Genomic DNA, 17027 nt, shown 5'->3' with positions numbered 1-17027 from the left:
TTGAATTTCTTGATATTAAACATAGCTTAAACATCGATGAAAGAAGTATTTTCTGTTTCACTATATAGACTGATGCAGACATACACACACACACACACAGACATAGAGAGACACACATGCATGCACACACACACAATTTTGGAATTTATTTAAATTAATTGCAGTTTTTTTCTGTTTCATTTGCAACCATAATCAAAATTATTAATTACTTTTTCTACTAACTTCATCTCACGTGAGAAATAACGGATAACCTCCAAGATTATAGGGGCTATGAAAAGCAATCATAAATTGATTCATACGTTGCTCGCAACATATTTTCCAGGTTTCGGTGACCAGACATCTTTCCTTTTTGTGTTGCCCTGGGAGATGAGAAAGACTTAAATCCCAAATGGTACATACATCCTTGTTTATCTAAGTGCCTTATAAAGAGAGTCCCGTTGTTTCACACGTAAACCACCTCAGGGTATTGCATTTCTGAAGGTACGAATAACCAAAATGCGATTAGACCGACGAGGAAAAGAAAAGAAAAATATTTGGGTCTGTGCAAGTTTACAGACAGCTACTTTCTTTTCTTGATTTTAGGATGTGTGTGTGTGTGTGTGTGTGTGTGTGTGTGTGTGTGTGTGTGTGTGTGTGTGTGTGTGTGTGTATATATATATCCGTTAGTCCATTAAAAAAAAAACTTGCAAAGTAAGTTTTTGTTCAGTCATATTTTTTATCTCTGGAAAGTTGTGAAATTTATTTTCCAACACACACACATACATACACCCAGTGCCCAGGGGTTCGTGAAGTGTACACTTCTGCTGCAACTCTCTGGGGCGCAAGCAGAGAAGGGGGGATAGGGAAGCCTTCATCTCACAGACGAGAGAGCCACACCGAAGTTCCCCGAAGGTTGCTCGGCAAATAACATTTTTAATATGTAGCTATCCAGGGCCTAGGAAACTGTTTTACATGATTTCACAGTATTTTTTTTAATGTAGCTATCCTGACCAAAACAACCGTTCACAATGTTTTAAAATATTTATAATTTAGCTAACCTAACATAATTGACCATTAGTTATCATGAGTTATCAAAAAAAAAAAAAAATTAAAAAAAAACTCGAAGATGCCTGATCGGGGGTTTGGCTCTCTCGTCTGTGAAAAGAAGGCTTCCCGAGGGCTTTGAATATATATATATATATATATATATATATATATATATATATATATATATATATATATATATATATATATATATATATTTACTGTATAGAAGTCGCGAGTGGATAGGATTTACTCTACGTTTTTCAGAAGCGTATGATGAGCAGCTTGGGAACTTCACCGCTGCAGTGCGCTGCCGTAACGCCCTGTATCGTCTTAGGTTGTTATTTACACGTTAGAGTGCAGAACTGTCGCCCGCTGTCATTCCCCGCACCCCCCCCCCCCCCACCCATCATTCACTGCAGCTCAAGGTCGTTCAACGGGAGGGGGAAGGGGTGTTTGAAGAGTTCGGACACTTGTCCGCTAGGGACCACCACAAGTCGATGCCCTAGAGATGGTGGCGATTGCGGCGGTGAATTAACCAACTACCTCAAAACCGTATTAGAAATTTTAACCTGGGCTGGCGACTTCTATACAGTATATATATTCAAGGGCTGAAGGAAGGAAGGGGCGAGGGCGAGTGGGAACACCCAGGCCAGGCCGGCTCAAGGCAAGGAGTCACGGCGGTCCCCGGGCCAGGCCGGCTCAAGGCAAGGAGTCACGGCGGTCCCCGGGCCAGCAGGGCGGGACGGCGGACCCCTCACCTCTTGAGGAAGTCCGTGTACTCTGCCTGCCGGATCAGGCCGGTCCTCATCATGATCGTCTGGAAGCATTGTCGCTCTATCGCCCACAGCTTGCAGTCGCTGGCAGCTGCAACACACACACACAGACATCACCACCAAACATCGCAACACGCTTCTCGACGCCTCGGCGTGAATCGTACAATGGTTTTTGACTTTAAAAAACACACACACATCACCTGTTACGGGTTAAGTCTAGGCGATGACGTCATCAGAGCGAAACGTAAGTGGAACACTAAAACTGCAACAATCGAAGGCGGAGGGCGAGAATAGTCTTTAGAGTAACTCAAAACAGTTTTAAGCGCGAGTACTGCCTTCTCGTTTTCTCGCTTACAGCGCCACCTACGTCGAAATAATGGTAGACGGTGAAACTGTAAACTTTATTTGGCAACAGGATAGAACCCCTCCCCATTGTAATCTCTTTGTACGAGAGTGGTTGAACGTCTAAGTCCCTGACCGTTGGATTGGTCCTATTGGTCCAGACGACAGAGCTTTTCTTCGCTGGCCTCCGCGTTCACTTGACATAATGCCATGCGTTTTCTTTCTTTGGGGCTCTGTAAAAGATCGTGTCTACGTTCCGCAGCTACCTAATGATTAGCCAGAGTTGAGACAGAATTTAAGAAACTGTTACTGGAGCTGTTTCAAAATCTCTCTTAACCCCCCCCCCCCCCCCAACCGATAAGGACCCTCATTAAAATATAAGGGCTCCGCAACAAAAGTAATTGGCCCAGGGCCCCGCAAAGATTAGAGGTATGAAAAATTATTAACACAGTATTGTTTAACATTCAAGCAAAAAATTACAGGGCCACCGAATGGACTGCCGCAGAGGCGCGTTACCTGCGCAAAAAAAAACAGCACACCAGTTCGAAGCCTGGCGCATAGAGGCGAAGAGGCGTGTGATGCGGAAGCAAGCGTCGCCCTTAAGCTTCTGGAGCTCGCACGTGGTAACAGAACCCCTGCCTCCTCAGCGGCACGCAACCCGCCGCACTCGCTGCTGCGCGCGTTGCCTGGGCGCCAGGGGCCAAGGATCTGATTGTTCCCGTCACAGAGGACACGACAATGGAGCGGGACAGTGACACACAGTGGGGGGCCCGCCGGCACGGTGACGTCATCCCTCCAGCCTCCTCTCGACGGGAGGGCAGGAAGGTCGTGAGAAAGAGCCGGTCCACACAACTGCCTCCTGAACGGCCTGGTCGTCTACCCCGTGAATGGCTGCATGCAGTCTGCGCACAGCAATGTGCAAGCATGGTAGACTCTTTTTCTACTCTGTCCAACTCTTCTTCCGGAACCATCCTTCTGTTTCCTGTAATAAACCTGCTTGCCGATAATGCATGAACTTTCGCATTCCCGCATGTAAGTGCCCAGGGTTTTCCCTGCGTCTGTGCAGGTTTTACCTGGGCCCAACTTACCTAGTTTATAGTCTAGAATAGTCAGTGAGGGGAGTTAGTCATGGCGCCAATTGCTGCCATGGCTGGCCAATCACCCTCCTAGCACACGATGCTTGCTCCCTCTCCCGCATGGCTTAAACCCTGCATGATTAGAGCGTATATACAGGCTTCGGCCTGAGACGCACTTAGAGTCTCTCCCTAACCCAGACCCCTCCCAAATACACTTAGTTTTAATTTAGGTTAGGAAAAAAAATTGCGTCGTCTATAACCACAGCAAAGACTCGTGGGTTCAACGTTGTACAGCACTTCACATACATTTCTCTTCCTTGGTGAAACACCTGCCTCTGGCGCAGCTTCACGCTCAAGATTATTTATGAATTTCATCTGCTCGAAAAGAAAACAAGCTTCATGTCTGTTCCGGGAAGCCAACTTTCAAAACATTCTAAGGCCGGATTAACTTCATGTTGAAACAAACACATCCTCAAAAGTCTGTTTCACACTGCTACAATAATAAAAAAAAAACCTATGTCTTATCTATTTAACTACCTTTAATTTTTTTTTTACCAAGGCACACATACAGTGCTCAGAGCTCCAGAAAAAAAAAGCATGCGATTTGAAAATTGCTCAAGATACCAGAGTGGTGACTGTTTGCGAAACTTTGAATCCTGTTTCCGGATTTCCTTTTCTAATCTGTATTTTCAACAAGAGTGAAAATGGCTAAAAGGCGTGTTTTCGGAGTAATTTTTTAGGCATGAAAGGAACTTGCATTACACCTTCGTCTTCATTTCTCCGCCACATAATGTTAATGTTTCCACCCAAATCTCATAGTTGTCCTGTGCGTGACGTGAATACTGACGACACTGCGCTAGAAGCACCAGCGAGCTTCGCGCTATTCATCCCGCCTCACCGACACAGATACACCTCTTACTAGGTTCTTCAATTATTGTACTATCACAAATGCACGCCCGCTCACTGCATTGCGCGTAGAGGTGACCGGGCATTTGATGCGCGAGCAGGCGTCGCCCTTAGCGCCGCCTGGTCACTGTACTGGTAGTAACACACTCAAGGAAGGAAGACTCTCTTGAATACTTCCAGCACTGTGTCGAGATTTGGCGTGTTCCACTTTTGCAGAACTGTTTGAAGAAACAGCAACAAGCACAGTTTTAATTCTTTGTGGCGTATTTCAACAGTGATAATATTTATTGTTAATTACTCTCTATTAGAAATTTGTCCTCTCTCTCTCTCTCTCTGCCTTTTACCCCCTTACGATATACGAGTCGAGGTTTGAACTGCCAAAGAAGTTTCACTTCAAGCAAGAGTACTGAGTTACACGCGCTCTTTATTTTTTTTTTTTTACCTTCTCTATGAAAAACTGAGTGAACCTGCGATGGGCGTATGTCCAAAAATCATGTCTAGAACGAATCATCCCGGGGTATCAGCGCGGCACAAAGCGACCTGGTCCTCTCGGCTCGCCGCTGGGCCACGACGCGGGGGTGCTGTCATAACTTAGAAACACACAACTTAGAAACACGCAACTTAGAAACACATAACTTAGAAATTTCTAAGTTATGACAGTTCTAAGTTATGACTTTCTACGTTATGACGTTTCTAAGTTGTGTGGTTCTGCGTTGCGTGTTTCTACGTTACGTGTTTCTAAGTTATGACAGTTCTAAGTAGTGTGTTTCTAACTTGTGATAGTTCTAAGTTGTGACTTTCTACGTTATGAAGTTTCTAAGTTGTGTGGTTCTGCGTTGCGTGTTTCTAAGTTACGTGATTCTAAGTTATGACAGTTCTAAGTTGTGTGTTTCTAAATTGTGATAGTTCTAAGTTGTGTCTTTCTACGTTACGACGTTTTTAAGTTGTGTGGTTCTGCGTTGCGTGTTTCTAAGTTGTGTGTTTCTAAGTTATGATCTTTCTAAGTTGTGTGTTTCTAAGTTACGTGGATTTTTCCAAGTTTTCTAAGTTATGACAGTTCTAAGTTGTGACTTTCTAAGTTATGTGTGGTTCCCCACGACGCGGACTGCTGTTGTCCCCCCCCCCCCCTTGGGGAGGTATTGTGCCAACGCGACCTTGCCCAACGGTACTTTCACCCGCCCAAGGACTTGTTCCAGCGGCCGACTGCCCCGCCCCGCGCGCCCGCGCTGCGACCGTTCGAGCAACACTGCACACCGCGTTCGAAACAGTTTCAAACCAGGAGGCGGGTACAAGCCAACACGTTCTGGCAGCGAAGCGCTGTCATATTACGAAGGGGGGTTTAACTTTAATGTTTTGAAGTAACGTCTCGCAAAGATTCAGTCATTTAAAAATTTAAAAATAAAAAGTTTTTTTTTTTTTTACTTTATAAAATAAGATTTGATGCTATTTTGGCTTCAATATTTTTTTGTTTCCAAAATTCATTTTCCGTGAAAACATCCATCAGAGGTGGATACGGAAACTACGAGGGATTCGCATCCAGAAATGTAGTTGAAAACACAATTTGCATATATTTAACACAATCGGCGTTAATTTTTTTTAAAGAATTCTACGTTAAATTTCGTGCCCGAGGCCCGAGTTTCGTATTATAAGTGTATTTGCGATATGAGAACACATGCATTTGGTTGTTACGGAGGTTATACACGTATCACATCACTGGCGATTACTGAAAGACTCACTCATATATTTTTTGACGTGACAACGTCTAATAAATCGATGAATTCCGGCTGCACGCACGAAAAAGTGTCCCGTTACGCGCATTGTTCCGTTACGCTGTGTCCCGTTATGCTCATTGTACGCTTGCGCCGCATCTATCTCTCTTCCACTCGACTGTTTATAAAGTGAAGTGAAAAGTTAATGTGGTTTTCATTGCTTATTACGACAACAATTTCGGCAATAAAGGTTAATAATTCTTGCATTTTAAAAATCTTATTACTAGTATAATTTCAAATATTTATTCTTTAATTATTAAAAAAAAATTAATTCAATTTTATTCATAAAGTATGCAATCAATTCATCAATGATTTGTTATGACGTTGTCACGTTAAACTATCGTCCGTAAACCGAATTTACAGACAACCAATTTTTTTGATGCTTGTGTTTACCCTGCTAGAACTAAATTACAAGTGTATTGTTAAAAGAATTCACAGGAATTCTTACGATAATATGATACATATCACGTTTTACAGTTAAGACCCCACAGTATTCTGTTCTCTGGAAGCCCTGCGCCTGCGGTGGTCGCACAGAACTAGGTCAGGTCCCGGCGGTGGTAGCCTGCCTCGACCCTGTCATGCGGGCGTGAATTCCCCCCCCCCCCCCCCCCCGCGGGTCCATTTGCGTCCAGCTACGTGGCTCGCCAGGGGCATGCAGTCTCGGCCGCGCATCGACACAGCCTAGCTGTATCTCCGTCGACACAGCCTAGCTACCTCTCCATCTCCACAGCCTAGCGACCTCTCCATCTCCACAGTCTAGCTACCTCTCCATCGCCACAGCCTAGCTACCTCTACATCGCCACAGCCTAGCTACCTCTACATCGCCACAGCCTAGCTACCTCTACATCTCCACAGTCAAGCTACCTCTCCATCGCCACAGTCAAGCTACCTCTACATCGCCACAGTCTAGCTACCTCTCCATCTCCACAGCCTAGCTACCTCTCCATCTCCACAGCCTAGCTACCTCTCCATCGCCACAGCCTAGCTACCTCTCCATCTCCACAGCCTAGCTACCTCTACATCGCCACAGTCTAGGAACCTCTCCTTCGCCACAGCCTAGCTACCTCTCCTTCTCCACAGTCTAGCTACCTCTCCATCGCCACAGCCTAGCTACCTCTCCATCTCCACAGTCTAGCTACCTCTCCATCGCCACAGCCTAGCTACCTCTACATCGCCACAGCCTAGCTACCTCTCCATCTCCACAGTCTAGCTACCTCTCCATCTCCACAGTCTAGCTACCTCTCCATCGCCACAGCCTAGCTACCTCTCCATCTCCACAGCCTAGCTACCTCTACATCGCCACAGTCTAGGAACCTCTCCATCGCCACAGCCTAGCTACCTCTCCATCTCCACAGTCTAGCTACCTCTACATCGCCACAGCCTAGCTACCTCTACATCGCCACAGCCTAGCTACCTCTCCATCTCCACAGTCTAGCTACCTCTCCATCTCCACAGCCTAGCTACCTCTACATCGCCACAGCCTAGCTACCTCTCCATCTCCACAGCCTAGCTACCTCTCCATCGCCACAGCCTAGCTACCTCTACATCGCCACAGCCTAGCTACCTCTCCATCTCCACAGCCTAGCTACCTCTCCATTGCCACAGCCTAGCTACCTCTACATCGCCACAGCCTAGCTACCTCTACATCGCCACAGCCTAGCTACCTCTACATCGCCACAGTCAAGCTACCTCTCCATCGCCACAGCCTAGCTACCTCTCCATCTCCACAGTCTAGCTACCTCTCCATCGCCACAGCCTAGCTACCTCTACATCGCCACAGCCTAGCTACCTCTACATCGCCACAGCCTAGCTACCTCTCCATCTCCACAGTCTAGCTACCTCTACATCGCCACAGCCTAGCTACCTCTACATCGCCACAGTCTAGCTACCTCTCCATCGCCACAGCCTAGCTACCTCTCCATCTCCACAGCCTAGCTACCTCTCCATCGCCACAGCCTAGATACCTCTCCATCTCCACTGTCTAGCTACCTCTCCATCTCCACAGCCTAGCTACCTCTACATCGCCACAGTCTAGGAACCTCTCCATCGCCACAGCCTAGCTATCTCTCCATCTCCACAGTCTAGCTACCTCTACATCGCCACAGCCTAGCTACCTCTCCATCTCCACAGCCTAGCTACCTCTCCATCGCCACAGCCTAGCTACCACTCCATCTCCACAGTCTAGCTACCTCTCCATCGCCACAGCCTAGCTACCTCTCCATCTCCACAGTCTAGCTACCTCTCCATCGCCAGAGCCTAGCTACCTCTCCATATCCACAGTCTAGCTACCTCTCCATATCCACAGTCTAGCTACCTCTCCATCGCCACAGCCTAGCTACCTCTACATCGCCACAACCTAGCTACCTCACCATCTCCACAGTCTAGCTACCTCTACATCGCCACAGCCTAGCTACCTCTCCATCGCCACAGCCTAGCTACCTCTCCATCTCCACAGTCTAGCTACCTCTCCATCGCCACAGCCTAGCTACCTCTCCATCGCCACAGCCTAGCTACCTCTCCATCTCCACAGCCTAGCTACCTCTCCATCGCCACAGCCTAGCTACCTCTCCATCTCCACAGTCTAGCTACCTCTCCATCGCCACAGCCTAGCTACCTCTACATCGCCACAGCCTAGCGACCTCTACATCGCCACAGCCTAGCGACCTCTCCATCTCCACAGTCTAGCTACCTCTCCATCGCCACAGCCTAGCTACCTCTACATCGCCACAGCCTAGCTACCTCTACATCGCCACAGCCTAGCTACCTCTCCATCTCCACAGTCTAGCTACCTCTCCATCGCCACAGCCTAGCTACCTCTCCATCTCCACAGTCTAGCTACCTCTCCATCGCCACAGCCTAGCTACCTCTCCATCTCCACAGTCTAGCTACCTCTCCATCGCCACAGCCTAGCTACCTCTACATCGCCACAGCCTAGCTACCTCTCCATCTCCACAGTCTAGCTACCTCTACATCGCCACAGCCTAGCTACCTCTCCATCTCCCGAGTCTAACTACCTCTACATCGCCACAGCCTAGCTACCTCTACATCGCCACAGCCTAGCTACCTCTCCATCGCCACAGCCTAGCTACCTCTCCATCGCCACAGCCTAGCTACCTCTCCATCTCCACAGCCTAGCTACCTCTACATCGCCACAGTCTAGGAACCTCTCCATCGCCACAGCCTAGCTACCTCTCCTTCTCCACAGTCTAGCTACCTCTCCATCGCCACAGCCTAGCTACCTCTCCATCTCCACAGTCTAGCTACCTCTCCATCGCCACAGCCTAGCTACCTCTACATCGCCACAGCCTAGCTACCTCTCCATCTCCACAGTCTAGCTACCTCTCCATCTCCACAGTCTAGCTACCTCTCCATCTCCACAGTCTAGCTACCTCTCCATCGCCACAGCCTAGCTACCTCTCCATCTCCACAGCCTAGCTACCTCTACATCGCCACAGTCTAGGAACCTCTCCATCGCCACAGCCTAGCTACCTCTCCATCTCCACAGTCTAGCTACCTCTACATCGCCACAGCCTAGCTACCTCTACATCGCCACAGCCTAGCTACCTCTCCATCTCCACAGTCTAGCTACCTCTCCATCTCCACAGCCTAGCTACCTCTACATCGCCACAGCCTAGCTACCTCTCCATCTCCACAGCCTAGCTACCTCTCCATCGCCACAGCCTAGCTACCTCTACATCGCCACAGCCTAGCTACCTCTCCATCTCCACAGCCTAGCTACCTCTCCATTGCCACAGCCTAGCTACCTCTACATCGCCACAGCCTAGCTACCTCTACATCGCCACAGTCAAGCTACCTCTCCATCGCCACAGCCTAGCTACCTCTCCATCTCCACAGTCTAGCTACCTCTCCATCGCCACAGCCTAGCTACCTCTACATCGCCACAGCCTAGCTACCTCTACATCGCCACAGCCTAGCTACCTCTCCATCTCCACAGTCTAGCTACCTCTACATCGCCACAGCCTAGCTACCTCTACATCGCCACAGTCTAGCTACCTCTCCATCGCCACAGCCTAGCTACCTCTCCATCTCCACAGCCTAGCTACCTCTCCATCGCCACAGCCTAGATACCTCTCCATCTCCACTGTCTAGCTACCTCTCCATCTCCACAGCCTAGCTACCTCTACATCGCCACAGTCTAGGAACCTCTCCATCGCCACAGCCTAGCTATCTCTCCATCTCCACAGTCAAGCTACCTCTACATCGCCACAGCCTAGCTACCTCTCCATCTCCACAGTCTAGCTACCTCTCCATCGCCACAGCCTAGCTACCACTCCATCTCCACAGTCTAGCTACCTCTCCATCGCCACAGCCTAGCTACCTCTCCATCTCCACAGTCTAGCTACCTCTCCATCGCCACAGCCTAGCTACCTCTCCATATCCACAGTCTAGCTACCTCTCCATCGCCACAGCCTAGCTACCTCTACATCGCCACAACCTAGCTACCTCACCATCTCCACAGTCTAGCTACCTCTACATCGCCACAGCCTAGCTACCTCTCCATCGCCACAGCCTAGCTACCTCTCCATCTCCACAGTCTAGCTACCTCTCCATCGCCACAGCCTAGCTACCTCTCCATCGCCACAGCCTAGCTACCTCTCCATCTCCACAGCCTAGCTACCTCTCCATCGCCACAGCCTAGCTACCTCTCCATCTCCACAGTCTAGCTACCTCTCCATCGCCACAGCCTAGCTACCTCTACATCGCCACAGCCTAGCGACCTCTACATCGCCACAGCCTAGCGACCTCTCCATCTCCACAGTCTAGCTACCTCTCCATCGCCACAGCCTAGCTACCTCTACATCGCCACAGCCTAGCTACCTCTACATCGCCACAGCCTAGCTACCTCTCCATCTCCACAGTCTAGCTACCTCTCCATCGCCACAGCCTAGCTACCTCTCCATCTCCACAGTCTAGCTACCTCTCCATCGCCACAGCCTAGCTACCTCTCCATCTCCACAGTCTAGCTACCTCTCCATCGCCACAGCCTAGCTACCTCTACATCGCCACAGCCTAGCTACCTCTCCATCTCCACAGTCTAGCTACCTCTACATCGCCACAGCCTAGCTACCTCTCCATCTCCACAGTCTAGCTACCTCTACATCGCCACAGCCTAGCTACCTCTACATCGCCATAGCCTAGCTACCTCTCCATCTCCACAGTCTAGCTACCTCTCCATCGCCACAGCCTAGCTACCTCTCCATCTCCACAGTCTAGCTACCTCTCCATCTCCACAGCCTAGCTACCTCTACATCGCCACAGTCTAGGAACCTCTCCATCGCCACAGCCTAGCTATCTCTCCATCTCCACAGTCTAGCTACCTCTACATCGCCACAGCCTAGCTACCTCTCCATCTCCACAGTCTATCTACCTCTCTATCGCTACAGCCTAGCTACCTCTCCATCTCCACAGTCTAGCTACCTCTCCATCGCCACAGCCTAGCTACCTCTCCATCTCCACAGTCTAGCTACCTCTCCATCGCCACAGCCTAGCTACCTCTCCATCTCCACAGTCTAGCTACCTCTCCATCGCCACAGCCTAGCTACCTCTCCATCGCCACAGCCTAGCTACCTCTCCATCGCCACAGCCTAGCTACCTCTCCATCTCCACAGTCTAGCTACCTCTCCATCGCCACAGCCTAGCTACCTCTCCATCTCCACAGTCTAGCTACCTCTCCATCGCCACAGCCTAGCTACCTCTCCATCTCCACAGTCTAGCTACCTCTCCATCGCCACAGCCTAGCTACCTCTCCATCGCCACAGCCTAGCTACCTCTCCATCGCCACAGCCTAGCTACCTCTCCATCTCCACAGTCTAGCTACCTCTCCATCGCCACAGCCTAGCTACCTCTCCATCTCCACAGTCTAGCTACCTCTCCAACTCCACAGTCTAGCTACCTCTCCATCGCCACAGCCTAGCTACGTCTACATCGACACAGCCTAGCTACCTCTCCGTCAACACAGCCTAGATACCTCTCCGTCGCCACAGCATAGCTACTTCTCCATCGACACAGCCTAGCTACCTACCTATCCATCGCCACAGCCTAGATACCTCTCCAACGACCTATAGTCCTCACAGGCTCTGGCACTGTAGTGAAACTGTAGCTTATTCCCTGACTGTCGCTACTGTTGGCGTCTCCAGGATTTCGCTATTCGACCTCACGTTACTCAATTTTGTCATTGGACTCCTATGGTTTCTTTCGGCACTTTGACCGATCGCTAAAACACGTAAAATTATGAGAGGAAAGTAAATCCCTGCAAGTCTAAACTGTTACTTAGTAGAATTTTAGATACCTAATTAATAACAATTTTTTAGTAAATTTATCAAACAAAATCATCGCAAGAAGTCATAAAATTTTCCTTTAAAATAAAGTAGGTTTTCCAGCAAAACTCATAAAGAGAATTCCCTGAATTTTCCTGTCTCTCATAATAATTTACCTCAATGAAATATTTAATTTGTACATAGAAACAAACCAAAATAATTTTTTGAGCTACTACTTGATAACAATGGCATAGCTTTGACTAACGGATTCTTCAAAGTCGCGAGAGAAAAAAGTTCGCACAGTAACAAAACCTTGGAAACTGGGAAAGTATGTCCTAAATGACGTCACGTCGCACTCCCGAGACATCGTACAAGGCGGACTTCACGCTCACGCGACGTAAAATACGACTCTGTTCAAAAATACTTGGCACAACAGCATTGCAACACAATCGAGACTGAGCCCAAACGGAATATGCACGGGTCCAATTAAGGCGCCCGCCTCGTGTTAGCGAGGCAGGACGATAAGTGCGGCGCTCGCTGGTGCTTCTAGCGTATAGTGTCGCCTCTAAGCGCAAGGCAAGCAGTCTCCTTGTGCATGAGTTACGAGCGGTATGTATGACGGAGAAAAGAATATAAAGGCGTAATCTGTACCGAATGTCTCATGCCTAAAAAAATAATATAAAAAACACAAGTTGTAGCAATTTTCACTCTTCTAAAAAGACGGTTTAAAAACTGAATACGGTAACTGAACTACTCATCCGCCTTTAGCGTATTCTTAAAACACTTTTCGTTAACAGACTCAACTCTGATATCTTGAGCAGTTTCCAAAATCACGTTGTTTTATGTGCGCCCCAGTTAGAGCATGAGCCTTCGTTTTATTTATTTAATTAGGTTCGACGTGGTCGAAAACGAAGTAATCAGAAGTAACAAAACACTGCAGAAGTCAGCGAGGGCCCATTGAAAGGCACCCCCTCCTGTGATTTATTCGTGGAAATAAATCAGGAAATCAGGAAGGAGGGAATGGTTGAACCGGCATTCCAAACCGGGTCCTCCCCAGGACGAGTCTTAACGTCTCGCTTCTGCACCATCTCCCTCGAAAACCAGCCCCTTTGCCCCCACCATTTCATTTACATACTCACTCACCTGACTAGCCCCTCATTTATTTCCCTTCGGGAGTTCAATAGTCCCTGAAAATAGAATTTTTTTGACGTGACGTCTAATAAATCGATGAACGCCGGCTGCACGCACGAAAAAAGTGTCCCGTTACGCACATTGTTACGTTACGCTGTGTCCCGTTACGCTCAATGTACGCTTGCGCCGCATCTATCTCTCTTCCACTCGACTGTTTATAAAGTGAAGTGAAAAGTTAATGTGGTTTTCATTGCTTATTAAGACAACAATTTCGGCAATAAAGGTTAATTATTCTTGCATTATAAAAAATCTGATTAATAGTATAATTTCAAGTATTTATTATTTTATTATTAAAATAAAAAATGATTCAATTTTATTCATAAAAGAATGCAATTATTTCGTCAATGTTTTGTTACGACGTTGTCACGTTAAACTATCGTCCGTAAACCGACTTTACAGACAACCAATTTTTTTTTTTGTTACTGTTTCCCCCTGTGTAGCGCCTGTGAAGCTGCCATCAGCAGGCCGAGCGACTCCCGGATGAGTCTCCTCTGCCAAGAGCCGGCGGCCTCTTGGAGGTAGCACGGGGCGGCCTCTTGGAGGTAGCACGGGGCGGCCTCTTGGAGGTAGCACGGGGCGGCCTCTTGTCCTTGGAGTGAGCTCCTCCCCCACAAGACGGATCAACAGCTCGATAATCAACGGCATAGGATGCACAAGGCAACAGGAAAACCACTGCATTAAAGAACCTCAGGAAAAAATCATCATGTCTTTGGTTCCAGCCCGGATGAAAATTAAGGTTTGTCAACCTTTCTAGAGAAGATGGCACACGAGGAAGAAATAAAACCACAGCTACGCGTTTTATATCTTAAAAATGTTCTGCACACGGAGAAGAGACACTTTTCAAGATTCCAGATCACCGGGTAAACTGAATCCAGGCTGCCTAAAACATCATCAGCCAATCACGGCCGCTCACAAGGGGCCAATTACAGCTCGGCTCAGAATGGCCCTGCACAAACAATTTGCCAGAACACCACACCTTATTTAAAGGGGCCCACCTCTTCAGGGGTGTATGTGTGTTAGTGAGGCGAGATGTTAAGCGCGACGCTCGCTGGTATTTACAGCGCGGTATCGCCTCTAAGCGTAAGGCTCTGAACTGGCGCGCAGTCTTCTCGTCGTCACAGGATAACTGTGAAATTTGAGCGGTGACCGTAACATTATATGGCCTAGAAATGAAGATAAAGGTATAATGCAAGTCCCTTAAGTGCTTTCAAGAATCTGAACTGGTAGTTTTACGCTTAAAAATTACTCTGAAAACATGCGTTGTAGCCATTTTAACTCTTCTAAAAATACAGTTTAAAAACTCAATCCGAAATCAAAAGAACTTTTCGGTCCTCAGCGAACTCTTAAATGCTTTTCGTAAACAGACCCCACCCCGATATTTTGAGTAGTTTTGAAATCGCGTTGTTTTTCCTGAAGCTCTGTAGGCGGGGGCCTTAATAATGCACACTTAATGACATGTCCATTGCATCTTGCATTTCTGCGTCCAGGGTTCTCCGCGCGTGTGTGTGTACGCAGGTTTTTTTTTTTTTTTTGCCTGAGCCCGCCCAACTTAACACAGTTCTAGTCTAGATTTAAGATGGGGTACTTTATAACGGCATCAATATTGCTGCCGTGGCTGGCCAATCCCCCGCACGAAGCACGCGAAGCAGGCTACCCTCTCCCTGCATGGCTGATCCTCAGAATGACTTGATGTAAGGTTTTGGACATACGCCATTGCTAAGAACTTTTTCTGTTGAAGAAAAACTAAAAACTAAAAAAAAAAAAAAAAAAAAAATACCCAAAAAAAGGCCAAAAAAAAAAACACAAATTAAGCAAAAAAATTGCTGTTGTCAACAAGGATATAAACACCACAAAATATTCCGTAGCAGGAATATGGTCAACAAACAAAGAAAAACAAAGAAAAATGTACTAAGAGAACGAAAAAAAAAACCACAAATGATGACGACACAGAAATATCCTCAGAATGACTAGGGCCTGTCCAATCCCTACCCGGACCCTCCTACAAACACATTTTGGTTTTAATTGAGGGGGGCGAAATCAGGCATTGAGTGTGGTTCATTGCCCTTGAACAGGGGCGCAACAACTAAATTTCCAAAGGGGGGGGGGGGGGAAATATACCTTTTTATAAAGAATCATCGATCCCCCCCTATTGAAGCCGGGAAAATTTGTATTTCAAGGTGGAAAATTGTGCTATTTAAGCAGTTTTACTATCTAAAAATTGATTACACAGCACTTTGTTTGCCCCCGTTTACCCCCCCACTTCAAGGTTCCCCCTGTTGTTGCGCCCCTGCCCTTGAAGATGGATGAGACACAGGCTCGGACGCCAGACAACCGGGGAGTATAGGCGGAGAGGCACACGGTCGCGCGGCCAGGAGGTGGACGTACCTTTGATGGTGGCCGTCCTCTTGCAGTTGTAGAGAATGGCCAGCTCGCCGAACACCTTGCCCGGGGCCAGGGTGCTGAGGTACTTGCTCTCGCGCGACACCTCCACGCGGCCCTCTGCAACAAGGGCGAGGGCGGAGGTCAGAGGTCGGTCCGTGGGCCCTTCAGGAGGGCGGCCGGGACACACGTGCACACGTCTTAGAAGCCAAGCACTTGCTTGTAACCCGACACCAATGAGTAGGGGCATGCATATTTCGCGAAAAGATTCTGAGACTAGCTGAAAGTTAAAACAATGTATCATCGTTTGTATGTCATGATTGGATGAGTTTCTTTCAGGTGCATGTCGATTGTTAAACTATCAACCAATCACAGCTGTTCAGGGCGTAAGCAAACACGTCCTGAGTGGCTCGGCAAAATGAGGCGACGACTTCTCTCGCCGACGGCCGCCAATCACAAGGAAGAAACCGTCGGTGCGGGTATACCTTGTTGAAGTCTAACAGGCGTTCATAATTTATTCGCGAAAAATGCCTGCCCCTAGCAATGAGCCGCTCGAGTTTTCCAGGACCTTGTATATTTTCATGTAGGCCTGCATCAAAACAACTGCATCACTAAAAAACAGTGTTTCGCGGTAATTACTGGGTTCAGATTCTTTCCCGGGCATTTAAGCCTAGTGTTGTCCCAGTACCTCCAATAGTTGAAGTAGTTATTTGCAAACCGTTCCCTGAATAACTTTCCTGTATTAAATGCACACTTTAGTAAGCACGGCAAAACAAAATAAAGTCCATTTACTGAATACTAGATTATCTTTTCCATTGTTTTAAAATAAAATATGATCTTTTAATAAGCATGATAAAACAGAATCATGTACATTTACTGAATATTAGATTATATTTCCCATGGATTAAAAAAAATGATCGAATAAAACATCACTTAAAATATAAAATTATGCGCCAATTTTCGTAAGAAATACTCAGCATTGTGTCGTTAAAACGTATTTCATATACGCCAAAATAACCATAGCCAGATGTACAAAGTTTTAATGTATTTCTTGTAGTGTTACAAACTATTTATTGGCAACTGGTTTCCAAAGGAATAAAAGTACAGTTTTTTCTGAGTGCCGGCGTTTTTATTCGCTCAGAGTTAATCATTGCTGTCGGTTTTCATTTCTGCCTTTTGCAAACAAGTTAAATTTCACTTTTCACGGATACATTCCGTAATTTATTTTTTAAAAGAAGAAATATTAATCACGGAAGCAACGTGACACTAGAGACATTTTTAAACAAT

The 17027-nt window shown here is 47.3% G+C and overlaps 1 protein-coding gene across 2 annotated transcripts in view; it reads right to left on the bottom strand.

Annotated features, from left to right (window-relative positions):
- The window catches only part of LOC134543014 (cGMP-dependent protein kinase, isozyme 2 forms cD4/T1/T3A/T3B), a 265217-nt gene that overhangs the window by 37637 nt on the left and 210553 nt on the right, over positions 1-17027 (bottom strand). For both annotated transcript variants that reach the window (XM_063387688.1, XM_063387687.1), the window contains 2 exons: positions 15747-15860; positions 1785-1890 (listed from right to left, as the gene is read on the bottom strand). In XM_063387688.1, coding sequence (XP_063243758.1) covers positions 1785-1890; positions 15747-15860 — 220 coding nt within the window. The remainder of the gene's footprint in view (positions 1-1784; positions 1891-15746; positions 15861-17027) is intronic.

This window comes from Bacillus rossius (assembly GCF_032445375.1).
Source record: "Bacillus rossius redtenbacheri isolate Brsri chromosome 9 unlocalized genomic scaffold, Brsri_v3 Brsri_v3_scf9_2, whole genome shotgun sequence".
NCBI classification, from domain to species: Eukaryota; Metazoa; Arthropoda; class Insecta; order Phasmatodea; family Bacillidae; genus Bacillus; species Bacillus rossius.
Note: the sequence above shows the minus strand (reverse complement) of the source record. Positions and strands in the feature narration are given on the sequence as shown.